We start from the raw sequence: 26,703 nt of genomic DNA, 5'->3' as shown, positions 1-26,703 counted from the left end.
TCATTGTACAACTACCGCATTACGTCTTGACCCTCCATCTACTCTTTGACAGCCTCAGCGTAGCTCTTGTCCAACGAGCCATTCTTCTTGATCAGCTCTCCAACGATGAACGGCACACAATCTTGGGGACCATAGTACTTGAGATCAAACTTGTCCCATTCACCTGCGTCCCTCAAGAAGTCTAGCGTATGCCTCTGAAGCTCACACCCACCCAAGAAGAATGGCCATCCAAGGATCGTATACACCAGTTGCATGAAGCGTGCAGCGACTCTGCCTTCGGTCCTCCAGGGATTCGCTACGTGCTCGCAGATCACCATCCGACCGCCAGGCTTGAGAAGGTTGTAGAGTCCCTTGATAGTCTGCTCTGGGTGGGGAACACCACAAAGCACGCGAGTGCAGCAGATCTCATCGAATACACCATCAGATGCCAACCCGCCTTTTCCACTAACATCCAGAATCCCGCTCTTGTGCAATGCTGGAATTAGACTCTCCGGCTCCGCGCCACAGACCATGGCGTGGAACTTGCTACCAAACCCTCTCTTCTCCGCGTTCTTCAGCAACCCTGGGTGCAAGTCTTCGGCAGGCTCAGCCCCGTACACAGCAGTGATAATATCCGGGTTAAAACGTGAAAGCATCTCTCCGGATCCAGGGCCGATGTCAAGGACAACGCCTTTGCACTGGGCCAAAAGCGAGAACGTCGGGCCGGGCATTTCAGCGGACATTGCTTCGCCGTTATTCTTCCAGAGGCGGGCGAAGGCCTTGAACCGGAGTTTGGTGATGTTGAAGAGAGAAAAAGGGCGCCAGTCATAGAACACGACTTCAAACATGGTCATTACGAAGTCTATGTGTAAGTCAGTATAGGGAATCTATATGATAGCTGCAATGCTACTCACGATATGCTGCTATGAAAAGCAATATGGACGGGCGGAGAAGCGTCGGAACACGCTCGCCCAGCCATTGTGACGCCGTCATGATTTTTTTTTTGAATCCTGTATATCTCAAGACTATGATTATAGTGTACTTCGGAGGCGGATCCGCAGTCGCAACGGCAATCAATCGATGAATGTGCAAGTGCAAAAGTGGAGGAAAGGAAACAGAATCCAGAATCCCAAAAGGAACATCATCAGCTAAGCTCCATATCCTGATGGAACGCTCGGGAACAAATGCTAGTCAGGCATTGTGGTAGCCGACGACATGATAGGTCAGTTGGGGGGTTCAAGATACGGACAGGGCGTGTGTGACGTCGACGCGCTAGTGGCAGGAACAACCGAGGCGCGGATCTGAATAATGCGCATCGCGAGCTGTGACGTCTGTTACCATCGACACTTTGGCAGCTGTCACTACACACAATGGCCGAACCAAAGAGAACGCAAATCGCGTTAGTCACGGGGTAAGTACTGCTACAAGTCGCGACAGTCGTAGGCTTAGCTCTTCCCAGCTCCAATTGACGCGAGCAGATGTACGCCCGGCGGCATTGGGCACTATCTCGCGCTGGAGTTCGCCGAACGAGGTCAGCATAACACCATGTCTTCACGATTCTTGGTTGCTAATCGGTGTATATAGGCTTCCAAGTCCTGGGCACCGTCCGCGATCCGTCCAAATACACCTCGCCGCACCCCAACATCACATATCTACCCCTCGAACTCCCCCACAAGGAATCCATACGCGCACTTCACCAGCGCGTCACTGAGATCACAGGAGGCAAACTCGACGTACTGTACAACAATGCTGGACGCAACTATGTTGTACCAGCGCTGGACTACGACGAGGATGAGCTGCAGGAACTTTTCCAAGTCAACGTCTTCTCCGTCATGGAGATGTGCAAGACCTTTACCCCTCTTGTGGTCGAAGCGAAGGGTACAATTGTACAGACAGGGTCGTTAGCTGGCATCATGCCTTATGTGTGGGGCGCACCATACAATGCTTCCAAGGCTGCACTGCACGCCTACTCCGACACCCTACGCGTCGAACTCGCTCCGCTAGGCGTACGCGTCATTAACGTCGTGACTGGCGGCGTCACATCGAACATCGCGCGAACGCACCGAACCTTGCCACCGGGCTCCTACATGCAGCCGCTTGCTGCCGAGTACGAGCGAAGATTGAAACACAGTCAAGAGTTGGGCATGGATACCAAGCAATACGCAAGCAGTTGCGTGAGGCAGGTGCTTGCTGGAGACGGCATACTCTCCAAGACGAGATGGATATGGGAGGGCAAGATGAGCTGGGTCGTGTGGTTCGCGTGGACGTATCTACCGACTGCGGCGCTTGATCTTTACTTCACCAGGACGTTCAAGCTGAATAAGCTGAGAGGGACTGCTGGACCGGATAAAAAGACACAATAAGGAACTACGGGCGCCATAAGCGGCTGCATTACAGTCAATACTGGCCGTCTGGCAGCACTTGGACGGTGCTAAATAGGCCCACTTGCAGTGTGATTCAATCTCTTTCTGGAACTGGTCACTATGTGGTCTGAATACGATCAGTCATGCTCTTTGCCAACACAGCGTATTTCGCTCTCCGAAGATGAACACTCATGCGCCGATGAGGCTATATTAAACAGGATCAACATACGTCACATGTGCCTGGTGCAAGCGAATGTACCTGTCGTTTTTGAGAGGCACAGTTTCAACGACTGAACATCGTTGCCCGGCAACATGCCTGCATCCGCCAAGAGTCTCATCCACGCATGAATCTCCCGTTCTTTTGCTGAAAACGACAATCCAACCTTTACACACGCATATTCCACACGCATACCATCAATGGGCGTAAACCCACAGCATGTGCGCCGAGGTCATTGCAAGTCATTCTATGCTCCACGCCCTTCCCAATGAAATCCTCACTCTTATCTTCAATCACTTGTTCGACGATCAGCGCCAGCAAGCTGAGCTGGATAATGATGTTCGCGAATACGACCTTCCAACCACCTACTCAACACTCTACGCTTTAGCGCGCACCTGTCGCAGTCTGTCTCATGTCACAAGGGACATTCTCCGTCAGAAATGCGTATGGGAATCCCGGCACCCGGTCGGACCTTTCGCACAACGAGCACAGACCGAGCGGTATCATGGTAAATATCCAGAATGCAGGCACATAGAGGTGTTGAGCGATGCTAGGTGGGATGGAAGGTCATTTTACGATGGACTGGCAAAAGAAGAGCTCAAGGCAGCTTTGACGACCCAAGGAGATTGGCCAGAGAATGTATGGGAAATACTTGAGAAAGATCCCGCTCAAGTTCAGCTCGCATTACTTGTCGCGAGATCACCCAACCTGCGAAAGTTCATCATGGGCGCCCTGCACATAGAAACGGTGCCCGATGAGCTCCCCATATGGCTTTATCCTATCATCCAGGGTGTGCAAAGCAACTTAGTCAACGCCACACACGATCCAGTCTATGGCAACCTCCAGATTATCGACACAGACATGCAGAATGTCATTACTCCTCTTGTAGGCCACCTTTTTGCTTTACCAAGTCTTCAAGTGGTTCGTCTGAACGCTATGACGGATTCATACAAGCTGGCCGAAGAAAATATAAAATGGCCAGTTCAGAAGCGGTCTTCGTCGGTCTCGACGCTCATACTCTACGGCGTCGACATCCCGTGTACATGGACGAAGCTCATGATCACTTCCTGCAAGCAGCTATCAAGATTTGAGTATGCCGGTTCGAAGTATCACGGGTCAACACATGTTTTACCGAACATCATGTCTGACCTTGAGCAACAGCAAGACTCGCTGCGGGTTTTGCACCTTGCTCCAGAAGATGATGACTGTTGGGATGAGCCTGATCTGACCCACGCGCGCATCGATGGTTTCCACCGATTACATGCCCTGGAAAACCTCTCTACATCATTTCCAGTACTCCTTGGTACACCGCCTATGAACTATACCGGCGAAGGAAATTGGAAATACCCTCGGATGCGGGATATACTTCCCCATAGGCTACAAGAGTTGTTTCTGTCTACAACGGCTACAATGGTATCCCACAACTACCATGATGGATATTGCGATCTCTTCAAAAGCGCTCTTCTCCTACAAGCAAATCGTCTAAACTTGAAGAAGATCCGCGTAGCATACTCAGACATGATCACAGGCGCTCATTCGTTGCCCTTCAATTTCTGGGACATCAAGAACTCATACGTTGCACATGGAGTGGAGTTTGACTACTCTATATCCATCAGCGCAGATCGAGATGGTACGTGAGCTTTCAATCCAGCCCTTTCCATTCATCCATTTACCGCAAATGCTATTAGCAAACGTTCCGGTATCGGCATTACCTTGTGCCAACGTTTGTCACTGCCTTGACTACATATCACTAACGTTTTTACATAGAGCCGGGACTATCTCTTACAGATGCGCACATCAACGATATGGTTTCCATGCTCAAGATTTACGGGCCGAAGGCAGTCGAAATGGCTCATCACTTCAGTGGTTTCGGAAGCCAAATAGTGCAGAGATTGCTATCTGAACTAGGCTATCCCACAGATTGGATAAGCAGCGAGGAAGGCCGGAAGTATATGTTCGCGTCGTGAGCTATTTATAGGCTTAGCATCACTAGCAAGACCCTGGTTCCCCGAGTTCCTTCATCCTGCTGAGTAAGACCGATGCTTGTTGGGGTAGACAAAAAGCTTAAGTTTTTGCTAGTTGAACGGGACCATCGCACCGAGCCGGACGTCTCCGTTCTGTAATGTAGCATCGTATGCCTGAAGATCTCCCGTGTCAGACATATTCTTGGGTGAAGCAACGACCTATATCCCCGTTCCTTTCTTCCAATACACCAAAACTCAAACTATGACGTCGTAACTACCTAGGTACTACATCCACACTCCGCCTCACTAACGGAATCTCGCTCCGAAAAACATAATCCCACCTGCAAGCGAAAACACTCATCGCAGCCCAACCCCACGAAGCGCCACAATGGCCTCAGGTACATGACACTTGTACCTCCACCACCAGAACCCACAATCTCGTTCTTTTTTTCCCCATCGACGATGAAAGGGCGCATCGCATGTGATGTATATACAATGTTCTAGTGTGTTTCCACGCACAGCCCACCCCAATTAAATATATATTGCGAGCATACCCCAATAGCGCCGTTTTCGCGGATCAGGTACCTATATCAGCCGGTTGTTATTACCACGTGAGGGAATGCGCACCTTGGCGATCGGACGGTATGGGACTATGTGGGGCCAAGACTACCGTGCGCCGTGTATGTGGTAGTGTGTGCGGGATGTAGTGGGTAGGTACTACTTGCGAGGATGGTGGGTGCGATGGTGGGATCTGGACCTTGGGGGCGGCTGGTGAGCCGGCTGTGTGGTAGGTGGTCGGTATCGCTATCGCTATCTGAGACTTTGTATTACCACCGAGATATGTGATTTCGTTTTGCTGACTGTGTTCTTGGATTACGTTGATGTCACATGCAAAATTGTCCGTCTTGAGAGCTGGCGTCGCTGCGATGATGCCGCGTGTTTTGCTATTATACTTGCACTGCTACCAACTTGAAAGTAAAGCCAGAAAAGCCATTTGTCTACCCAATGCACCTCTAAGAGAAAATCCAAAACTCCATCCGCAAGATGCGCAATGCCGCTATGTTCCTCAACATCCTGTAGTTCATATTTCTCTGTACTATGTTGAACCGACCCGTCTCCGTCTAAGATTGAGTTCATGTCAAAACTCTAAAAGTCCCATAAAGTACCAAAAGCATGCATGCCCTCCTTGGCACATCCTTGCATCATCTCATCGTTGCCCTGGCTGTTGCTCGTAATGAAGATGACCTCAGCGCCGAATCTCTTCCATGTATCTCTCAACAACTCCATTGTGTCCGGGCGGCCACCCCGCTTCTTGCTGTCCCAGAGGATCATGCGCTCGGGCTCAATGTGCTTGTGGATGAGACCTGTGACGGTGGGGCCGAATGTGCGCTCTTGGTCGGAGCCGATCCAGATAAGGAACCAGTTGGGGGATTGGATGCAGGTAGAGAGGGCGGCGCCAATGCCAGTACCGGTGCAGATGCGGATACCGCGTTTGAACATCGCGGAGGCGTGGCCGACGCCGGCTGTAATGGTGTTAGCAACGGAGATGCAATTGGAATTATGCAAGAACATACCGAACTTGAGCTGTCTTGTCCATACGGTCTTTGGTGGATTGGCGACAAGGTTCTTGGTGAAGTCTCCCTGAACACCACAAATCATGTAATGATGGGTAGCATTGCGTCCCTCGCTGATGATGCCGAAGGCGTGGTACTCCATGATGGACGTACGACTGATTCTTCCTAGAAGACCTTGCTGCATGCCGCGCTCAAACTTGAGAACAGCAACTTTTGGTGAGGGGATCTCGACTTCGACTGGCACCTCTCTGAGAGTGACCCATGGGATGAGAATGCTAAACTTGGTCAGTAAGGGAAACTGGTTGAAGTGTGGGCGACCCTACAATACTGTCATGAAGACAGCGAACCAAAGCTCTTGCGCACTGAGTAGGCTGTGCGCGTCGGTCCTCCACTCACCACGCTTGATGTCGTAGGTGTTGCCCATGACCACGAAAACCCATGTCATCTAGCGAGCATTAGTATGAGTTCTCGGAAGAACGCAATCGGGATGCATACTGCGAGGCCTAGCCATCCAACAAATCGGTGATGCTTCTCGAAAACGTTGTGATAGGTGCTGACCAGGGCGTAAGCATGGTGTCACAGAGTGACACGTCCGTTGGAACTACTCACTTGCGAACCCAAGGGAAGGCGCTCAGGACCGAGATGATGATGAAGACGTTGGTGATGATACCGCTAGCGATCACAGCAGGGTGCTGTACGGCACGATATCTGATGATGTCGACGCACTTGTAGATGAGCCAACTGGGCTTTCTGTTAGTACTATTTGCAGTAGATGTATGCAAGTCTACTTACGCAGCCCCAGACAATGCGCATCCAGAATGTATTCCCCCGACGTGCTGCAGGACAGATGTTGCAGCTAGCTTTACGCATACTGGTGCCCACTACGATGACTGGTCAGAAAGACTCGTGATAGAGACAGGGGAAGTACATACCCCTAGCCCGTATATAGCGACCATGTATAAGAAGCGCATCCACAACTCGTTTCTGAACAAGATGGCAGAGAGTAGGTTTCCCAGTACCAAAGCACCGAGGTGTTCCTCGCCATATTTGAAGCGACCACATGCCGTCAAGATGATCCCCGTGAGGTTTAGTGAGACGACGAATACGAAGAACTTCCTGTATGTATTAAACCAGAGGTCAAAAAGGATCCACCGGCTGATCTTTGGCTTTTGAGGTTTGGCTCCTGCCGGTTTCTTCACGGTAGTGTCCAGTGCAGCAGCATCGGTAGGTTTCCGTCCCTTTGGCAGTGAGAGTGAGAGCTCCGGTACGCTTGTGCATGGTGTTATGCCTTGGTGAACAGGGGAAGCGGGAAGTAATGACGAAACAGTATATGTCGACCTCTTCGGCTCCATATACACAAAGCCAGGTGCGGTCAACTCCAGTGTACTATCGTACATGCCCTTTTCTGCATCATCGAGCGAATCACCGCTACGATGGCTAGCAAGAGGGCTCTTCGGTGTGAGTGACATGTTGCTGGTACGCGGGAACGAAACCAGGGTCCGAGGAGATAGGCGGGAGGACGGTAACCTTGGAAGACAAGGGCAACTGACAGGTGACGTTGGCCAAATTGGTAACAACGCAGGAGCGTTCGAGTGAACAAAGATTGGTAATGAGCACAGGCTAGACTTGGTGCTCTCAAGAAGTACTTATTGGGGAAGCAGCCATGAGGCGCACTGTCGTGTCATCTGGATCATCAAACCTTGCGGCGACACCATCCACAATTCATCTCTGGAGTATACGGTACCAATGTCCGTAAGCATCACAGTCAGACGAGCCCGATGATGGCACATTGTCCCAGACCAGCTTCCGTCGATCCCGGATAGATAGCTCCCAAGCTGAACCAGTTGGCGGTCGGCGCCTCCACTCCGTGCTCAGCTCGTGAGGGATTCCCCGTGGGGAGGGCAAGGAAACCCGGGACGGCCTATGTCGGTAGTTTCTGCTCAACGTTGGGTTAGGAAGACAACCCCACAGCCTCGATATCGATCCGGAGACTTCTCTCGGCCGTGACGACGTCGTCATAACGCATCCGATATTACGGTCGTACAGATATGTCGGCAGGCTAGGATCACGCGACGAAGGTGGAATATTGCAAGAATATACTAGGGGGTCAATGCGGTGGCTTCGGTGTGACGGCTGGAAGTAACTTTTGGTGAAAAAGACAGGGATATAGAAAGCAGTAATAAGGCGGAAGCGCACGTTCCCGATTTCGGGAGGTCGTTCAACCGCGTCTAGTTGCATTAGCGACGACGCGATAACGCGATAGTCAGCCATGCCGAGGCGCGCCCATCGCGAAGTCACTCAATCTAGCTAATCTGGATTTCTAGTTCTTCACGTACAGATCAACGTACTCGTCGATGTCCATGTTATCGAGCGACTTGGGGTCCTGCGCTAATGCGACGAGCTTGTCAACGTGTTGCGACGGGTAGTGCGGGCCGAGATGCCTCTTGTACTTGGCAAGAATCTCGGGCTTTGCTTCCTCACGACGCAACCGATGGCCAAGCGGAGCCTCGACAACCTCTTCCTCCAGCACGGTTCCGTCCTTGAGCGTTACGGTCAAGGCGTTGGAGATGGTGCGCTTCTCAGGGTCGTGGTAATCCTTGGTGAATTGCGGGTCCTCTACACAGCTAATGCGCTGGCGGAGAGACTCGACGAGTTCCGATGTAGCAGCTTCGCTGTCATCTGGGTAGTCAGTGGCTTCAAGGCGGTTGAAGACAAACATGGTGGAGACCATGTACTACCATCATGTCAGCACAGCCGGCGAACCACGAAGGGTGAGACTTACTTGAACGCAGTGATCACGGTCAGCAAAGTTCTCCATAGGCTTGAACTGCTTATCGATGATACGAATGCAGGCCTCATGCGTTCGGTTCACTACACCCTCAATGTCTTTGGCGCTCTTACCCATCGCTGCCAGCTTCTTGTTCAGGCGCTGCGCCGCTTCGACCGCAGTCTGTGAGTGGAACTCAGCTGGACCAAATTAACAAATGGCTCACAAGTAGCATTGACCTGAAAGAGTCGTCTTACCCGGATAAGAGACCTTGAAGAGAACGTTCTCCATGACGTAGCTGCCGTAGCCTCTCTGGAACTGGAAGGGCTTGCCGCCAAAGTTGACGTCGTAGAAGCCCCAGGTAGGAGCTGAGAGAACAGTAGGCAGACCCTGCTCGCCCTTCATGACCTTCAGCACGAGGTTGACGGCGGTCTGGCAAGCATCACCAGCGGCCCAGGACTTGCGCGACATGGTGTTGGGCGAGTGCCTGTAAGTACGCATAGACTGGCCATCGACAAACGCTTGCGAGATGGCATCCCGAGTTTGAGCCTCGCTGAGACCCATCATCTTGGAGACGACAGCTGTGGAGGCCAACTTGACCAGAATGACGTGGTCCAGGCCGACCTTGTTGAAGGAGTTCTCCAGGGCCATGCAGCCCTGGATTTCGTGTGCCCTGATCATGGCCTCGAGGACATCTCTGACCTTGAAGATCTTGCCATTGCCGAGATTGCCTCCAGCCTTGTTTGTGCGTGTAATCCAGTCGGCAGTTGCGAGGATCGCTCCCAGGTTGTCGGAGGGGTGGCCCCACTCGGCAGCTAGCCAGCAGTCGTTGAAGTCGAGCCATCGGATCATGGCACCAATGTTGAAGGCGCCGTTTATGGGGTCGAGCTGGTAGTTGGTACCGGGCACTTTGCAGCCGTTGGGGACAGTTGTGCCTTCCACAGTGGGACCCAGGATCTTCCTGCACTGCTCGAACTGCAGCCCCTCAAGACCGCAACCGAGCGTGTCAACGAACACCCAGCGCGCGGTGTCGAACTATATGAAGCTTGATTAGCCGCGATACTCGCTGAGAGTGCAAGTAGCTTACCGCAAGCTCGGAGTCGATGGGGGTGTTGTGGATGTAGTTTGCCATGTCCTTGATCTCAGGATCATACTCGCGCTTGCTCAGCGTCTGAGGCATGGAGCTCTTGAGGGCCGTCATGGTGGAGAAGGATGATGCGGTTGCTGTGCGCGAAGTGATTGGGCTGGAAGGAGCAGTTCGCAGGGCAATTGGCCTTATGGCTCTCGATACGACGCTGGACCGTGATCGGAGGTTTCGTGAAGCGGTGCTGCACAGGTTGCGACTGAAGGCCGACATGTTGATTAGCGTCTGTCGTGCCGGACGACGTCAATGCAGCTTTGAAGAAAAGGGACAGTCGTACTTCGCGCTTTTGAGGGAACTGTAGGTCTTTGAGGAAGTTCAGGACATGACATCGCTCGGCTCGCAGAATTCGGGAGGATGGATAGACCGCCGTCAACCGAGGCAGTACATATCCGCCATCCGCGCGGAAATGTCTTGCAGCGACAGCGCGACAGGCTTCACGATGATTTTTTCTCACTGCATATGTCTCTGATGGTAATACTACGCTGACATGGCTGCCGTCGCGACTTCATTTTGTGTGCGACTGTCTGCCCGCAATCTACTTGACTTGCTACCCCGCATCATCCCGCACATGTGCGCGGCAGGTACGCTTCGGCTACGGTGGCTGGGTCCCGCTTCCACATGCCTGCAAAGCCGCAGAGCCTCCGAAAACTAGGCATTCGATCGCCTTTCTAGATCCTCGAACTCGTCGTCGACTTCCCGGTCAAGTATTTCTCCCGCCGTTCTTATACTTTCATCGAATTCCTCTTCTGTCCTGGCAACATCTTCAACTTGCAGCACCTGCTCCCCGACAGGAAAGCGGCATACATCAATCGTACCATCCAACGCTCTATCAGGACGCATTACAGCATGTTCTCTATAGCCAACCAGCATGCCCAATCTGCCCAGCCTCAGCATCCATCGCCTGACTTCTGCAAGTTGATACCCAATAGCCAATAACAAAGAAACTTCCAAGAGAATATCCTTTTCCCTTGAGAATGCACCGTCCTCGTCAACACCATTGATGAACGCATGGCTTCCAACGTACCAGATAGTGAAGATGTAGTTCCAGCAACAGCGCGACGCGGAAGCAACGGCGCAAAGCCTTTCGTACAGCAATTGCTCGTTCTGCATGCTGTAGTCGGCTGATAGATGCTGGGCGACAAGGACGCAGTTCTTGATGCGGTGTACCATGAGATGAGCTGTGCCGTCTCCAGAGTAAAGCTGCGTTTCGCGGTACAACGCCGATGCGAGAAGAGTATCGCGCAGGGAACGATCCAGGCTCGATTGCTTCTGTATGTCATATACGACGAATGAACGGTACGGCAGCTGGGATAGAGTCAGGTGCTGATGTAACAGCCGCTGTATCTCCTTATCAAAGGCATCTAGCTTGCGAGTCAGTTCTTGGACGTTGCAGTCAATGCATTCCTGTACTCACGACACACGAGCCGTATCTCTAGCACCTCACGCATGCCATAACATTGCCGCTCTTTGTGCTGCAAGTATGGGTCGACGAGATAATGAATGATCTGACTCCACAGCTCCACCGGCAAAGCTTCGACACCGTTGAGACATGATTGCGGAATCTGTCTCAACCTCTCCTTCGCCTCTTGCGCAAGTCTCGCCTTTTCTCGCGCTCTCTCAATCATGCGAATGGTGTATACGGCGGGGGAGCAAAGACCACGCATGAACCCATTGAAAATTGAGATGGGGATCTCAGGGCTGATATAATATCGTTCTTGCAGAAATACATACAAAGTCCTAGAACCCAAACTTTTGCCATCAGGATACATTGCGGTAAAAGAGCATGCTGGGCTCACCAACTCGCGGGTGCGATGCACAGAGTTAACGAATCCTGGTGCCTGATTTCCCAGCCATCGAACACGCGTCCGTGCTTGGCTACCCGTCGCTCCTTCCACGACCCCAGAATGTGTAGACGGCAGCTCTTCGGTTCAACACGTGAAAACATTTTCAAGGATCATTATCATGAACACTATGCTCCTCCTAAAATCGCTCGTTCGAAAGCCCCTAAATAACTTGCCGCAGGAAGCCTCACCTATCCCAATACCTACATCACAACTCGCAGGCATTGTCGCCATCCCTACGAAACTATGGAGCATCATCATCGATTACACAGTTCTACAGCTCATGAACGACGACACGCCTCCATTCGACGAGCTCACAAAAGCACTTGATCTACGACTTGTATGCCGTGAGTCCCTTCTCTGCACGCAGACACTAACGCAGTCGGGCCAACTAAGATGTATTCCAGGGATATTCAACAAAGAAGTCCTCCACGCTTTACACACTAACATAACACTCGCACACTTCCCTCGTACATCATCCACCTACTTACTCCTCTGGTGGTCTCACACCCAACGCAAATCTGGCCTGCATACTACCCTCTTTACCTCTGCGATTCTGAACACAGCTCATACAACAAACCTCCCTATCGTCTCCCAGAAGCTAGCTGCGCGTCTCCTGAATTGTCTCACAGTAGCCGAGAGCCTACATAAGTTACATCACGCGCCGTTCCATGAATACATCGAAAGCTTCGAAGAGCCTCAGCCTTGGGATTTCTATGCGGTAAATAAGCTGCACCGATTATGTCGTGCAGCAGCACTGTCGACCTGCTGTCAAGAGTACATGTGCCAGCCTGAACGATTTTACGCTAGATATGGGGAAGAGGGGAGGCTAAAGGCAGATGTGTGTCTAGAGGTTGCGCTGTTGGCGGCTTGTGGGTATGAAGTCAAGAGGATTAAGAATGTGATGATTCGGCTTGCGAAGGCAGGGCAGCTATTAGGGCACAAGACAGTGCCCAAGAGGTGAAGACGATGGTTTGAAGACGAAGAATATACTTTATCATTCTTGGTATCAACTAACTCTCTCACACCAATCAGCCAAGTGGCTCTTCTCTTGATATTGATTTTGGCGTTCCTGCCACTGTGGATCACCCAGATACACGTTCTCATAACTCTTTCCGCATTCTCATATCGTCTGACTGGGTGTCGCAGGTGCCTCGGCGTTGGGATGAGGTCGTGATTGGCTTGGCTTGTCGATTTGTCGCTACTTCTGAATTTTACACGTTTACCAATCATCTTTGTCAGACTCGTCGTCTGAAAACACGTCAGTATACTGCTAATCCAGCAAAAAGGGTTTGTACTTACCACTGTGACTAACTTTTGACTTCCTTGCCGCAAGAGCACTAGCCAGCGCTCCAGCCAAGCCAGCATCTCCAGGTGTAGCTGCACCACTGGCTCCTCCAGGAGCTCCTCCAGCAGGTTCCGCGCCAGGAACTGCCGCTGCACTGCGGTCCTTTTTCTCTGTATCCGAAACCTTCTTCAATCTCGCTCCTCCTCGAATATCCGCTAGCAAGCCGTCTCGACCGGGCGCTGGTTTGGGCAGAGGTGCGCCGCCGCTCGGTGGAGGCGGTGGACCAGGTGGAGGTGGTGCCACAGCGCTTCGTGAAGGCATTGGCGGCGGCGGAGGAGGTACAGAGCCAGGAGGCATTGGCGGTGGCGGCGGTGCGCCTGTGCTTGGCATAGGGGGTGGAGGAGGCGCTGAGCTGTTGGGCATCGGTGGAGGAGGGGGAATTGATCGTCCGGGCATGGGCGGCGGCGGAGGTGGTGGTGTCGGTGCTACATTGCTTGTTGGGGGTAGAGGTGGTGGGACTGGTGCCGCGCTCGAAGGAGGTGCTGGTGTAGGACGAGATGAAGATGGCGGTAGCGGAGGAGGCGGTGGTATGTTGTGGACAGGCGGTGGTGTCGGGGCTGCCGATGTCTTGGGTGGGAGCGGAGGAGGCGCGGATGGCGTGTCTCTCGCGGGAGGCGGTGGAGGAACTGGCCCTCGGCTTGGGGGTGGTGGAGGTGGGCCGGAGGGTACGCGGTTGCCTGTGAAGGGCGGAGGTACACCGAACTTGCCTCCCACTGGCCTCTCTTCGTCGGGTACGGGTGTCTTGGGCGGGCGCGGCGGCGGTGGAGGACCTGGGTTGGCTGCGTTGGATGAGGCTCGCGATCTGCCTGGTGGTGCAGGAGGTAGATTGGCGAACTTTCCTGCTTCCGCAAGTGGTGGAGGCGCTCTGAAGACTGGTTTGGGCGGTCCTGGAGACGGTGAAGCTTCGCGCGGTGGTGATGGCGGCGCAGGGCTTCCCGAGGAGTTGCGATTGAGGGCTGCGTCCGTCCTTGTTCTACGCGCTGGCGGAGGCGCGGGCGGAGGTCCTCGCTTGGAGCCACCTGTGTTCTGAGGGCTGAGAGATGCGGCCATGGGAGGCGCACTCGGTGGTGGAGGCGGGGGCGCTCTGGACTTGCGCTGGTTGTTCTCATCCTTGAGCTTCTCCTCTTGCTTCCGCTGCTCGATGTATAGCTTGATGAAATCGGCGTTTTCTTCGATCTGGTCCTCGGTGATGCCCATGGCCAGCAGTTCCTTCAACAGCGGCTGCCATGATGGGTCGGTGGTGTCGATGGCAGAGTTGCGCGCGCTTGTGGCGTTGGAGTGGGTGCTCTGCACAGGCGATGTGACGCTGACGGGTGGAATAATGGACGCTGGCGGCGGGCCAGGTGAGGAAGAATGGCGGTCACGTCCGGTGAGCCTTCCCAGCAGGCCGTGGCCATGGCCTCCGCTCTTTCCGTTGGCTGCGGGCGTGCTGGTGCCGGCGGATGCGCTGAAGGGTTTGTTCTTGGTGTTCTTGTGGGCGTTCTTTTCGCGGTCGTCGAGCTTCTTCTTAAACGTCTTGGCCTCCTTCTCGTCGGCAAAGGATAGGCCGGCCAAACAGTCCTCGAGCTCGAAGGTGTGGAAGAAGACGCGGTCCTGGTTGTACGAGAAGGTGTCGTAGATCTCCTGGTCCCATATGACACCGCGACTTTGGGGCTGCATCCGTCAGTCGTGCATTCTGTGCTGCGGCGTCCCTCGCACCTACCGATATGTCCACCATCTTGAGCCAGAAGGTGTTGCCGACCAGGTCGTTGGCCAGCACAACGGCGCCCTGCAGGCCCGTGTAGGTCCATCGGTGCCGGTCCGGGTAGGCGATGTACAACTTGGCGACGGCGACGGTGTGGATCTTGTTGGCCGACTTGGGCACGGTGCGCTTGACCGTCTGCTTGTCCTCGTCGGAGAGAATCGAAGGCATTGCGGCGTGCTTCGCGACCTCGAGCGCGGAATTGGAGGAGGTTTGGGCGTGCTCGAGTGCTCAGCCGTTGGGCTTGGGCGTGGCTGGTGGGGCGTGCTCCTCACTCCACTATTAGGCAGCACATGGGAAGAGTCGCAGTCGCTTGGTAAGCCAGTCGAGGCTGCGTGCGGATGGCGAGGTGAATGCTGAGGCGCCGCGTGGAGATTGCCACGGTGTTGGTAAGAAGAATGGCGGTGCTGGTGAAGGGGAGACGTCACTTGCGGCTAACCACCCGACTGGGCGGACAAGGGAGAAACCCATCCAACGCTTTCTGCCCCGTCACGTTTGCCGACCCACACCACACCTCAGCTGTGATCCATACAGCGACTTCAAATCATCATGAGATTCCACTTTCACTCTGCTCTTGAGAAATGTAACATTGACCCAAGATTCCCGCCATTGCCCTCGCTGAAGGCATCGCGACCTTCTCACGCGACATTGCGTCCGCGAGGCCAATGCGGGACCAGTACCCTGTCAAGATGACGACGTCTCAAGCTCCTTTATGCCTCCGCTTCATGCATACATTTGTATGAGAAGACATGCACGCACCTAGAGTTCATGGCCTCTAGCGTCAATTGTCTTTGTAATGTTCGGATCCAGCGCCGCTGACGCCGACGTTCCGACTACAAGGCCTCCAGCGAACGATGACACCTTGACGGCTTGGCATCATCCCAGCTGATTCAGGCAACACCACCGGTGACATGGAAAACTGTAGATTGCAGCATCATATCTATTTCTTTACTCGGCACACTTGCAGTCATGGACGATTTGTTTGATGGCTACATTGTGTTGGACGGCATAGGCGACTTCCTTGGGAACAGTGTTCCTGCCAACGATCCCAAAGCACCTGACGATGTTCCGCAAACGCTACACCATGCAGGAGTATCGAAGCAACCCATACGACCAAAAGAAAACAATGTGAACGGATCTGACCAATCGTACGCTTCTCACGCAATGTACAGAACTATACCTAACTCACATCTAGCAGCACCACCGCCTCTAGCGGCGACACACCCGCACCGACAGGGTTACGACAGCGACGCGGGCACACTAAAAGTCGTCTGGGCTGCATTCCGTGCAAGCGACGCAAGATCAAGGTACCGCATCCACTTCCCAGTGCCTCGTCATATCACTAAACTGTGTTAGTGTCCAGAGACATGGCCTTCATGCGCGAACTGCGACAAGCGCGGACGTAAGTGTGGCGTTGCGAACTAAGATCAATATCTCACCAACTATTCTAGTGGTTTGCAGATACCCCGATGTATTCAAGCACGCACGGCGTGACTACATCGAGTCGGCAGTGTCAAGTCCTCGTCAAGTTGTTAAGCTTTCTGACACACCTACTATCTACAGCTCAGAGGATATGCAGCTGTTTCATCACTATCTCGTCTCAGCACATCCTTGGATTCCGCACGACTGGGAAGAGCTTTGGGTCACAGACGTTCCGGCAGCGTGCCATAAAGTGAGTGCAACCTCTGGCTCACCGTGCAAGAGACCTAACATCACTGACCACGCAGTACCCATATCTCATGGATGCTATGCTGGCTCTTGCTGGATCTCATCTTGCCGTTCAAGTTGAAAATCCACAGACTGCCCTGGCGGTCCAACATCGACAAAAAGCCATCGTTGGCCTCGAGGACGCCTTCGCTAATTGGCCCCCGACGGCTGAAGAATCGTATATCATGTTAGCAACTTCTTACCTACTGTGCTTCCAGTCAAGCTACATAGGTGACGGGTTTCTCGACCACTTTTTATCCTTGCGGGGATGCTCATTCCTCTCTCAGCTTATCATAGGCGAAGGCTTTCGCAGCCCTTTCTCTACACAGAAAGGCCTGGACACTATAGCTATGGACACCGCATTTACCAAGTTTCCTGAAGTCGACCAGGAACTTTTGCAAGAGGCTCTACTGTCTTTGAAATCCCTTTCCAGCATAATGGATGGAACTGGTATACATTCCATCGAGAAGGCCATTGTTGGCCAGCTCACCGAAACACTTCGACTCCTGCTGCACTCAGACCTGGAAATCGAAACTGACGAACTTCCAATACCTCGTGACTCGCCGTTGGGTCTCTTTCCGTTCGCTAACCCGATCTTACCACAAGACTTCGGGCTCGCGTTTGACAACATCGACTGGGAGAATGTTACGGATCCTCTTCCTGGCGCTCCATACCCCATCCGGTCTTTTGCAGCTATGATGGTCATCCTCACGATCTTCTCAACCTGGCCACACGAAGCACTCATGCGCATGTTTGACCGTACAAATCAGCTCGGCAACGTCATCATGGCCCACTTTTGCGCCGTACGATTCATTCTGTCGTCGATAGCTGCTCCAAAAATGGCTTTGAAAACTCCTACAAGAGCGACTGTTCAATGGAATGCTCTGATCATGGCAGCTATAGACGATGATGAAAGTGGAGAATGGACGAAATATGTGGAATGGCCAAGAAAGATATTACGATGTATGGAGGCTTGTTGTGAGAGACACAAAGGCTTTACCATGGATGACGTGCGCAGTATGCTGTTGAATGATCCTGGGGCGTTCAAAGAAGGAAGAGCACGGAGATACTGATCGTCGAAACAACACGGCTTGACACATCTGGTCGTCTAATCGCTCTCCACTCTGGCTGTATACACTAGGAAGGATTTACCCACTTCTTGTTTCCAGATACGTATTCACCCAAGTTCATCAGTGAAACTTTCGATCCGTGCAGTACCGCGCATGTGCCCGTACAATACGCCAGCTTTACACCTGCGTACTAGCAATATGGCTAGGTTACGAAAGGATCGCACCAGACCGTTTGCTCAAGTGAATAAGAAAACCATACGGTCGGTGCTCGTTGGCCAGTCCCCGCTATCGCTCTCACCTTCTTCGACCGCGACCAAGAAGTACTCCAACTCTCATTCTCCCGCGCAAAGCGAAAGACCCCAACGGCTACCGGAAAGAGCAACATCCACCATCTTCACCATGCTAGAAGCTCTTGTATTTGCTATCCTAAGGTTTCTGGCTCGCATCCTGCTACTATGCATCAACTTCTGGACTTTCATCACCAATGTACCTGCGAGATGTACACGCCTTGTGCTAGCCCTTCTTGCATTCGATCCAATCGCCTGGCTCGGTTCGGCGATAGCGCTTGCCCTATTCTTCGCGATTCGCTCAGGTTACCAGATGATTTTAGAGACCGCGAAGCTCCTCGCACTCAGAGATGAGCTCCAGGCTGAACTTGAGCGTCACGTCGCAAGCAGAACAATTAGATGTACGAATTCTTTCCCAGCTATGTTAGACGAGTGACTGACGTTTTACAGTCAATCGGGTGCGCGCAGGTACTTACGACGAAGGAACTGTCGTGCAGGGTATCCACATCATTGCAGCGGACAAGTGGGATATGGTTATCTGCGGAATGGAAATCGCGGGTGGACGGCGAGATGGGCATTATTGGGCTCGCATACGTGGAGCGGATGAGTGGATCAAGTTTGGAAGTCAGCTCGTCATCAACGGCAATGATGTTACCGAGGAGGTGGTGAAGTCAGGTGGGCACGTGGATCTCCAATGGGCAGAGACAGAGACACCACCAGAGTACAGACACCCCATAGGATAGAAGCGGGACGTAGCGAGGTTTCCACATGTACAACAGGGCACTTGACGACTACCCAGTCGTCAGCCCAATTCTATTCAAACAAACCGGTTCTACAATCCTAGCCTTATCATCACATTTGCACCTGCACCCCAGCTCTTTCCTCCCATCCCCATCACTGTCCTCATACCTCGGTATCTTGATCCCCTTCGCCTTCTCATGTTCTGTACTCGCAAAAGTACAAACCTGCAAGTCATCGTGTATATATCCCCAGTCGCTAAAATGATGCAATTCCTGCGGCTGCAACAACATAGCAGCAGCCAGCGAATGCACAGGCGCATCACCCCATCTCTCATAGTAGAACCCGCCGTCACGGTCTAGATAATCGAACACGGCTCGATACGCATCCCCGCGGAAGAAATCCATATCCGCAATCTCGAAATTCGACCAAAAGTGACACATATTCCACAAATCACCCCGTTCATCTCTATTGCGCAGCGCAGCCAGCATGCGACGAAAAGGCCACGGCATCCAGCTTGCGTCGATCATGGCGGTCCAGAGCGTGGAGGTGGGGAGGCGGTATTCGTTCTTGAAGAGGGAGAGTTTGCGGAAGAGCGAGGGGACGGTTTGGCCGCGCTCCCAGAGGGCGGTTGTGTAGCCGTAGCGTTTTTTGTGGCGCGCCATTTCGACAAAGGGGTCGTAGGTTATGGCGCAGGTGAAGGAGATGCTGGGTTCGACGCGCCAGTAGTATTTGTAGGGGAGGAGGGCGGGGTGGTCGTAGAAGAAGCTGTGGGGTTGTTGTCAGTGTTGTGCGCTGAATGTGGGAGAGAGGCTTGGGATGAACGATGCGACGTACCCAGATTGAAAGCGGCACATGTGGTGATAGCTCTCTAATCCGCCGTATTGTATGCCCCGGTTCTTCATATCCTGCATGCTCTTCTTCGCGCGGTCTTGGTTGATCCATTCGGGATACCCCCACATCTCCTTGGGTATGACTTCGAACTTGACGTCTGCGCCTTCTCCAACTGCCTTGCCCACCTTCCGTTTAAAGTCTTCAGTCCATTCCTCATCGTTTAGGAAAACCCAGGGATAGCCGAAGTTGTCGTTGAACTGCTCCTGCACACTTCTCACGCTCGAAACTGCACCCTTGACTTCCGAGTTGCGCGCGAGCATCATGAACACGGCGGATTCGCGCGCAGTCGTGTTTAGGACGGGGTCATGACATCCTGTGTAGAAGGGCGCATCGAGGGGCGGCGACGGGCGGGGGACATCGTAGTTGCGTCTGTGAACGTATGCTTCGACGAGCAACAAAGAAGCGATAGCCAAGATCAACTTCCAGTGCGACTGCGCTGTGCGCGATAGTGAGCGTAGCGGATGGCTCCCTGGTCGCGTAAGAAGTTTGGGCATAGCGACGAACCCATAGTGTTTAACAGGAAGTCGAGAGAGGACACCGTGCGAAAACGCGATGAGACTGCCCAGCCCATTCCTTCTTCACGGGTGGCTGCATGAGAGCCATCATAGTTGCTGCGCCCGTCCCCTAAGGCCAGATACGGCCTAATTGTCCGCCTGAACAGGGCCGTTCTAGCCGTTTGATTGATGCATCCCCGGACCCCATGGGCGTTAGCAATTGACGGTCAGAGGCACAAACACACGCTTGGATCTGCCCTTTTTCTAGGGCGGGACGAGGATGATGGGAACATATGGATATCAATGAATGATGTAATTTAGATGTCCGGCATAAAATCCAGGTGCTGCTCAGTGTGGTACGGTGATGGCGGTACCAACTTAACAGCCAAGGGACCTCGGAAGTAGATGCAGGGTTGCTTAGCCATGTCAGGTTAGCCCGGGACTATCAGGGGGCCTAAACTCGAAAGAGGCATGCATGTGTTTACGTACAAATGGCGATTGAGACAGCGTTCTTGAATATGTGTGATTGACCGTGATGCTCTAGAATGGTATGGCGATAGTGCGGCCTTCTGGGCTTGCGCGAAGTGCTGTAGCTGCTTGCGGCTACCTAGGTACGCTTTGCCTTGTGTTACCACATCTATAAGTACATGTCGGAGATCAATGTCTACGGCAACACGGACATTGAGCTGTAGAATGGATGCATTGAAGGTTCGTTTGGTCACTGCATTCGTAAAGCAACATCTTTGTGCCCTCTGAAAGAACGTAAACTACCTAGGTACCTAGGTAGTAGGCAATTCGACACGCAATGGAAACGGGCAACGCGAGTTCAAGAGCGGAGGCTCATCAACATCACCCAGCAAGAAGAGCTTGACAGTTCACCGATCGGTGCGATATTCGTTTTAATCACCAAGAAGAGAAGAATACGAAGCGGGTGTTGCAAATTACTCAAAGGGGCAAAGCATACATACGGAAGCTGAACAGGGTATCGGGTCGTGCAACAGCGATCCACAATGACGTACAACAGGCGGTGGTTCGCAGCAATACGCATCAATCCAAAAGAAGCAGTCCAAAGTGTCACAAACAACACGAGAAGGGTACGGCATCCGAAGCAAACTGAGACATGCGCAAAACGAGACGTGGGTATTCCCAAAAGCAAAGGGTTCTGTAAAACGCAACCAAAACGCCGTGAGCCGTGAGGCTTTTCAATCTCTCAGGTATCCTCCAGTGTTTTCCATGCCGTGAGGCTTTCCATTCTTAGTAGGTATAGTGTGGGTATCCGTGGGGACGAGGTATGTCTGTTCGTGGTGGTAAAGGAGTGTAGGTAGGTTGGTGGGTGTAAGGTAGCTTGTAGTACTGGGAGGTGCCGGTCCAGCGTACTGGAATGCGTTCATATCCGGCGGTCTAGACGGTCGACGCGCGACTTGAAGCCCTTGACAATCTCTCCAATGCGACGGACTTTGTCGAATTCTACTTGGAGCTCGTCGATTTCTCGGAGGATGGCACGGAAGCGGGCGATTTCAGCGTCGGCCATTTGCATGGCGTTGCCGGCGCGGTCGTACTGTATTTGGGTTGCTGTTTGTGTCTGCTGGGTGAGCTGGCCATTGTCAGTACTACACCACCAACAATCGACACCGTGCGAAGCTATGAACATGACAACTCACATACTGCCAGCGCTGCTGGATGGAGTACATCAGACGGTCAAAGTGGGCGCTGAGCGCCTGCAAACTAGAAGGATCCAGGAGGAGACGGCCTTGGCTGGAGGCGTGAGAGGCAGCGCGCGAGGAATTGGAGCCTTGCTGCGAGGCGGCGATTTGCTGCTGGAGATATCTGCTCTCGCTCGAGTTGAGGCCCAGGTCAGACACTGGGATGGCGGACATGTGCACATAACTATCTTAAGAACATGGTCGATCGGGAAGTCTGCGCCCTGGCTTCCGCGTGTGTGACGGCTGGAGAGGATGCGGGCGGAGCAATTGTTACTAGTGGGCTACGACTGCTGGGAAACGTTACAGCAGGCCTGCGTGGAGGAGGAAGGGGAAATATGCACGCTGATGTGGTTTGGGATGAAAGGGCGAGTGAGATGCGCCAAGCGGCCAGTCCGGCTCTCAAACCCTCTCACCAAAAAGCAAAGGCCTGCGAACGCCCATCTATCCCACACCCTCATCTCCTCTTAGCCGGATGCAGCCCTATGTACTGCCGTGCCCATGCGCCCGTACGCAGCCGCCCTGAGCTGTCGCCCAAGCTGCACATGCTAACATCCGCGACGCAGCGCGTATCGCACTGGGCAAGCAGGCGGTCAGCGCATTCACCCACTGCGACATGCTGCTGAACCACGACTGCTTGCTTTTGCGCCCGTACGACCATAGCGCTGTGCCGCACTCGAACTTGTCGCGCCCATTAAAGCGCGGGATAGTGTCTCCGCACCCACACCCTCTCCACAATCAGCGACAAGGATGCATTGATTGTGCCGCGAGGTTCATGGGTGAATGTTGACCCCACCAGCTCGCATCAGGAGGGGTAGGGTACTCCTGGCAGGCCGTGGGCGAACCAGATGCAGAAGGTGACAATGGTATGAGAGCGTGACGACCATGTGCCGCTGGAGGAGCACTCCAAGTATCAAGCCTCCATGTTCCTACTGCCCGTGGTATGGCACGCGGTGCTTCGCCATGGCGTTGGTGGATGTCGTCTTGCCGAGGCTGAATGCATGCCAGGCAATGCTAGCACAATGTCTCCTGAACGCGTACATTCCGTGTCAGATTTTATGCAAACTCTCTGGAGTCAATGTAGCAAACTTAGTTCTTCGTTGAGACAGAGTAAGCTGATCTGTGGATTATTCTAGACTCAAACCCAACACATGCGCTGTAAAAGAAGTCTTTGTATCATCTAATACAGATAGTTGTAACACTCGAAGAAACTATGCAACATACAATACAGCCCTTTCGTGGCTGCATTGTCTGTTAGGAGGCGTCTTCGCATGTTACAACCACTGGCCAAGATGTTATTCGATAGTCTCTAGCTGCGACAGATACTAACGTCGTCGATCATCGTACAGATACAGAGGTATAAAAGGAAAAGAAAAGAAAGGGGGTATATACACCAAGCCGTCCAAACGCTATGCACAAATGAAGGTAAAGAAAAGTACACCCACGCCCTATAAGGCGTAGTTCTCGGCGTGGAGGAAAATCTCATCGCGCCCACTGTCACTCCACACACTCCTTTGGAGTTGCGCAATCGTCTCACTCACACTAACGCGCATGGTGGGGGGTCCGCAAACGAACACACACGTTCTGCGCCCAAAGTTCTTGCTCAGTCCCTTGAGCAGATAGGGTATATCCGGGCGTCCGTACTCGGTGCTCCAGCCATCCTTCTTCTTGACGGCCGCAGGTAGAAATGCGAAGCGCATGAGATTCTTTTGGAACTCAGTGGGTGTCGACGGGAAACCGAAGTCGAAACCCTGCCCGCCTTCGGTAGGGTTGTGGGAGATGTCCGGATTAATCGCGCCGGAACCCGAAGAGACGGCTTGACTGATGTCGAGGGACAGGTTGCGTTCTTGACGTCGGGCAGCAAGGCCGCGTGGCGCAGGCGCTATAAGATCGGGGTTCGAGCTATGTGCTGATTCGGCAGAGCTTCGCCCGCTGTTGTAACTTGGACGTGGTGGTGCGAGGTGGCCCCGATTGATGGGGACCATGTGCGCTTGTGGAAGCGCTGTGATGCTGTCTTCATTCTCGCGACGCAGTTCAGACTCCTTCTCTGGGTCTCCCTGTGCTTCGTCACGGATAAGAGCCGAGTGTCGTTTTGAGGAAATACCGGAGACACCGGAAAGGCGGTGGTCGGCGATGTTCTGGAAAGCATCGTTGACTTTGTCGTGAAAGAACATCGACACGGGACGGGTGGGCGTCTTTGCGCTGACAAGTCCGCCGTGTGGGTTGCGCTTCGCGGTGGTAATGTAGAATTGGCACTCGACCGTCTCGGGAGGCGCATACTCGCGGCAGATGCGCAGTTCTTCTTTGAACCACTCCATGGTTTCGGGACGTTTGAGGGCCCAGATCACATGGATCTTTCGGGTAACAGCTTTGCCATCGCGCATCTTCTTGATAAGAGACAGCAACTGCGAGACGATGGCAGTAATACCGCTGCCTCCAGCAATGAGTACGACGTCATCAAACGCCTCAATACGCCTCTGCATGCCTCCATACGGACCATCGACAAATGCACGATATGTGTGCCATGGGCCGTGATCGAGAGCGTTGTTGAGGACCTTCCTCGTGAAGCCTCCGAATGGGCGGAAGACGAGGACCATGTCGCGGTAGCCCTCGCCGTACTCCGAAGGGAAGTCCTCGCTGCATAGCGAAGCGATGGTGAAGGGGTGGTTTTCGAAGACCGAGATTCCAGGCATGCGGAGATAGACGTACTGTCCAGGTCTCCACCGCATCTTGGTTGGGATGGTGATCTTGATGGCGTTTTCGGGCATGAGCGTCACGGCGGCCTCATCCCCAATGAGCCAGGATAGCTGGCCTGGGCGAGTCCAGTTCAGATAGAACAGGCGCATGAAGTAGGAGAGAAGCCAGATTCCCAGAGTAGACAGTAAGTAGTGCCATGACGTTAGGTAATTGTTGCAATGCCAGAACATCATTCCGAGGAAGACAATGGCAACGGGTACGTGCAGAGCCACGAACAGTTCGTACATTCGGTGGCGGAGAGGCGCAATGGAGTGCGTACATAGGAAGCACAGTGGCACGAGTGCTGCAATACCTGAAAATTGTCAGTACTTGATCCGTCATTGGGGAGGGTAGTCGTACCAGTTCCGTAAATGTACATCCCGCTCTGTTGCTGAAGCAGCTGCTGGAACGCTTGCTGCGCACCCTTCTCCCAGACGGGCGTGACATAGAAGGGGACAGTGTGCAAGATGCTCAGCAACAGGCAGATGTACGCCGCCCATCTGTGCAACACATTCAATCGCTCATGGCTAATGCCAGTGATCATTGAGATGAGATTCGCCTTGGTCGCAAGCGCAACGATCCATGGCATCAGTGCCACGGCCATCATGCCTGAGCGAACGGCCAATGGAGGCGAACCATAAGCGATACTGTCCCAGAACAGCGGCTGCGGAAGGGTGCAGTATAGAACTCCAAGGATCAGAGCTAAGAACACTATCACGACGATAGCCAAAGATGGGAACACGATTGGCCTCCATCCCTTCTTGACCCTGATCTGTGGGATTGGCCGGTAGAAGATGAACCGGAAGAACGCCACCAGGTTGTTGATCGGCCCGACAGAAGAAACGCTGGATTGTTGTTTTGGCGCGCTGGGTAGCGGGCCTTCGCGAGGAAAGAACTTCATGGTGGACTTGTCAGTATCAAGTACCGACATTTCGTAATCTGTGTCGGGAGAGGATGTCGTCGAGGACTGTAATACCTCTTCTTGGTGTAGTGCTGTCCGGATCTTGTCCGTGAATAGATGATAGTATCGCATCAAGGCTGCGATGACAAGCAGAGGTATGCAAAAGTAGACATATGCGAGCGCATATTTACCACTTCTGTTCCACGGGTCCACGGTGTTGGCTTCTATGAGACCAGCTGGGCTTGTGCTGTTGAAAGGTATGTTCACACGTCGAAGCAATGCCGAGACGGACTCGACAATCTCTCTTTCTGTGTGCGACACTACCACGCCCAGCTGCTCCATGGCCACACCCGTCCGCTCCACGAGAGCTTCCCGAAGGACCGGCATATTCGCGTCGTTGGGTTTGTTTTCGCAACAATTGGCGTGGTGGTCGTGAAACACTTCTGCCAGCAGAAGCCGGAATACTGCGGGAATGCGTCCTAGGCCAACGGATATTGATTTGGGGTAGCAGAGGCTTAATGAACATCCGGGGGTCCGTTCCTACATGGGTACCGAGATGTAGGATTTGCTGTGACAATGCGTGCAAGGTGCAGCGGAACCTGGATCCGGGGGTGTGTCCTACAGTGGCGCAGAGGTTCCCGTGTAGCGACGACTTATCCACCGCTTAATCCGACATACAATGCGATAATGGCGATTAAAGATGTTCGGTATAGACGCAAACGGGTACGAACAAACAAAAAAAAGGCGTAACAGCGAAATGCTTATGTTCAGATACCATGCGCGAGCAGCAGTCCGGTTCCTTAAGTTCCATGCGCAAGTGGAGTGCGGGTGACTCGCAAGGGTAAGAACCGTCGTATCGTGGCAGCAAATGGTAAATGATATTCAACCGCTCACCAGAACCCGCGCTATTGGGCCAAGATGTGATAGCAAGTCAAACAGGGGTCCCTAAAAGAGAAATGACGGATCTAAAGCGCCGTCACATTCGCGGGCTGCAGCAATACACATTAAATTATCGGAGGGCTGCTATCGCCTCGCTGCACACTGCGCATCATGCAGGATCAGCGCTGTGACTGGCGAGTGGCGGTCCGTCATGGAAGCGGACCGGCCTTGGTCATCCTTTTCGGGCGGGAGGCGCTCTCGGTTGCAGCGGACATCGCCATTCGATCTGTGCCCGTTTCTTACATGCTGTTCATCTCCAGAACGTCCTGGAGGTGTTGCACGGCATCAACGTCCCAACC

At 53.2% G+C, this 26,703-nt stretch overlaps 10 protein-coding genes across 10 annotated transcripts; 3 read left to right on the top strand and 7 right to left on the bottom strand.

Moving 5' to 3' along the window:
• Positions 1–38: 38 nt before the first annotated feature.
• Positions 39–972, bottom strand: J4E86_005706 (uncharacterized protein; the record flags this gene model as incomplete). Its single annotated transcript, XM_051446239.1, has 2 exons — positions 39–841; positions 894–972. The coding sequence occupies 2 exons, from the start codon at positions 970–972 to the stop codon at positions 39–41; spliced, it is 882 nt and encodes a 293-aa protein (XP_051303006.1).
• Positions 973–1,349: 377 nt separating this feature from the next.
• J4E86_005705 (uncharacterized protein) lies at positions 1,350–2,342 on the top strand (the record flags this gene model as incomplete). Its single annotated transcript, XM_051446238.1, has 3 exons — positions 1,350–1,390; positions 1,458–1,510; positions 1,564–2,342. The coding sequence occupies 3 exons, from the start codon at positions 1,350–1,352 to the stop codon at positions 2,340–2,342; spliced, it is 873 nt and encodes a 290-aa protein (XP_051303005.1).
• Positions 2,343–2,778: 436 nt separating this feature from the next.
• Positions 2,779–4,526, top strand: J4E86_005704 (uncharacterized protein; the record flags this gene model as incomplete). The annotated part of the gene is made up of 2 exons (XM_051446237.1): positions 2,779–4,189; positions 4,327–4,526. The coding sequence occupies 2 exons, from the start codon at positions 2,779–2,781 to the stop codon at positions 4,524–4,526; spliced, it is 1,611 nt and encodes a 536-aa protein (XP_051303004.1).
• A 1,143-nt stretch (positions 4,527–5,669) lies between these two features.
• J4E86_005703 (uncharacterized protein) lies at positions 5,670–7,566 on the bottom strand (the record flags this gene model as incomplete). Its single annotated transcript, XM_051446236.1, has 7 exons — positions 5,670–6,046; positions 6,098–6,372; positions 6,421–6,542; positions 6,593–6,650; positions 6,707–6,838; positions 6,890–6,978; positions 7,030–7,566. 7 exons carry the CDS (start codon positions 7,564–7,566, stop codon positions 5,670–5,672), a joined length of 1,590 nt encoding a protein of 529 aa, XP_051303003.1.
• Positions 7,567–8,417: 851 nt separating this feature from the next.
• On the bottom strand, positions 8,418–10,065 carry PDH1 (ATP-binding cassette transporter CGR1; the record flags this gene model as incomplete). Its single annotated transcript, XM_051446235.1, has 4 exons — positions 8,418–8,831; positions 8,880–9,064; positions 9,122–9,899; positions 9,952–10,065. 4 exons carry the CDS (start codon positions 10,063–10,065, stop codon positions 8,418–8,420), a joined length of 1,491 nt encoding a protein of 496 aa, XP_051303002.1.
• A 3,006-nt stretch (positions 10,066–13,071) lies between these two features.
• On the bottom strand, positions 13,072–15,109 carry J4E86_005701 (uncharacterized protein; the record flags this gene model as incomplete). Its single annotated transcript, XM_051446234.1, has 3 exons — positions 13,072–13,100; positions 13,152–14,850; positions 14,900–15,109. 3 exons carry the CDS (start codon positions 15,107–15,109, stop codon positions 13,072–13,074), a joined length of 1,938 nt encoding a protein of 645 aa, XP_051303001.1.
• A 993-nt stretch (positions 15,110–16,102) lies between these two features.
• J4E86_005700 (uncharacterized protein) lies at positions 16,103–18,745 on the top strand (the record flags this gene model as incomplete). Its single annotated transcript, XM_051446233.1, has 6 exons — positions 16,103–16,245; positions 16,302–16,340; positions 16,400–16,610; positions 16,666–17,608; positions 17,957–18,403; positions 18,453–18,745. 6 exons carry the CDS (start codon positions 16,103–16,105, stop codon positions 18,743–18,745), a joined length of 2,076 nt encoding a protein of 691 aa, XP_051303000.1.
• A 346-nt stretch (positions 18,746–19,091) lies between these two features.
• Positions 19,092–20,128, bottom strand: J4E86_005699 (uncharacterized protein; the record flags this gene model as incomplete). The annotated part of the gene is given in 3 exon segments (XM_051446232.1): positions 19,092–19,098; positions 19,113–19,508; positions 19,578–20,128. The coding sequence occupies 3 exon segments, from the start codon at positions 20,126–20,128 to the stop codon at positions 19,092–19,094; spliced, it is 954 nt and encodes a 317-aa protein (XP_051302999.1).
• Positions 20,129–21,515: 1,387 nt separating this feature from the next.
• Positions 21,516–22,005, bottom strand: J4E86_005698 (uncharacterized protein; the record flags this gene model as incomplete). The annotated part of the gene is made up of 2 exons (XM_051446231.1): positions 21,516–21,686; positions 21,790–22,005. 2 exons carry the CDS (start codon positions 22,003–22,005, stop codon positions 21,516–21,518), a joined length of 387 nt encoding a protein of 128 aa, XP_051302998.1.
• A 1,271-nt stretch (positions 22,006–23,276) lies between these two features.
• J4E86_005697 (uncharacterized protein) lies at positions 23,277–25,852 on the bottom strand (the record flags this gene model as incomplete). The annotated part of the gene is made up of 2 exons (XM_051446230.1): positions 23,277–24,877; positions 24,925–25,852. 2 exons carry the CDS (start codon positions 25,850–25,852, stop codon positions 23,277–23,279), a joined length of 2,529 nt encoding a protein of 842 aa, XP_051302997.1.
• Positions 25,853–26,703: the final 851 nt, after the last annotated feature.

Source organism: Alternaria arbusti (assembly GCF_024043155.1).
Source record: "Alternaria arbusti strain BMP 1465 chromosome Unknown scaffold_6, whole genome shotgun sequence".
In the NCBI taxonomy this organism is placed as follows: domain Eukaryota; kingdom Fungi; phylum Ascomycota; class Dothideomycetes; order Pleosporales; family Pleosporaceae; genus Alternaria; species Alternaria arbusti.
The sequence above is the reverse complement of the archived record's forward strand: the minus strand, read 5'-3'. Positions and strand labels throughout refer to the sequence as shown.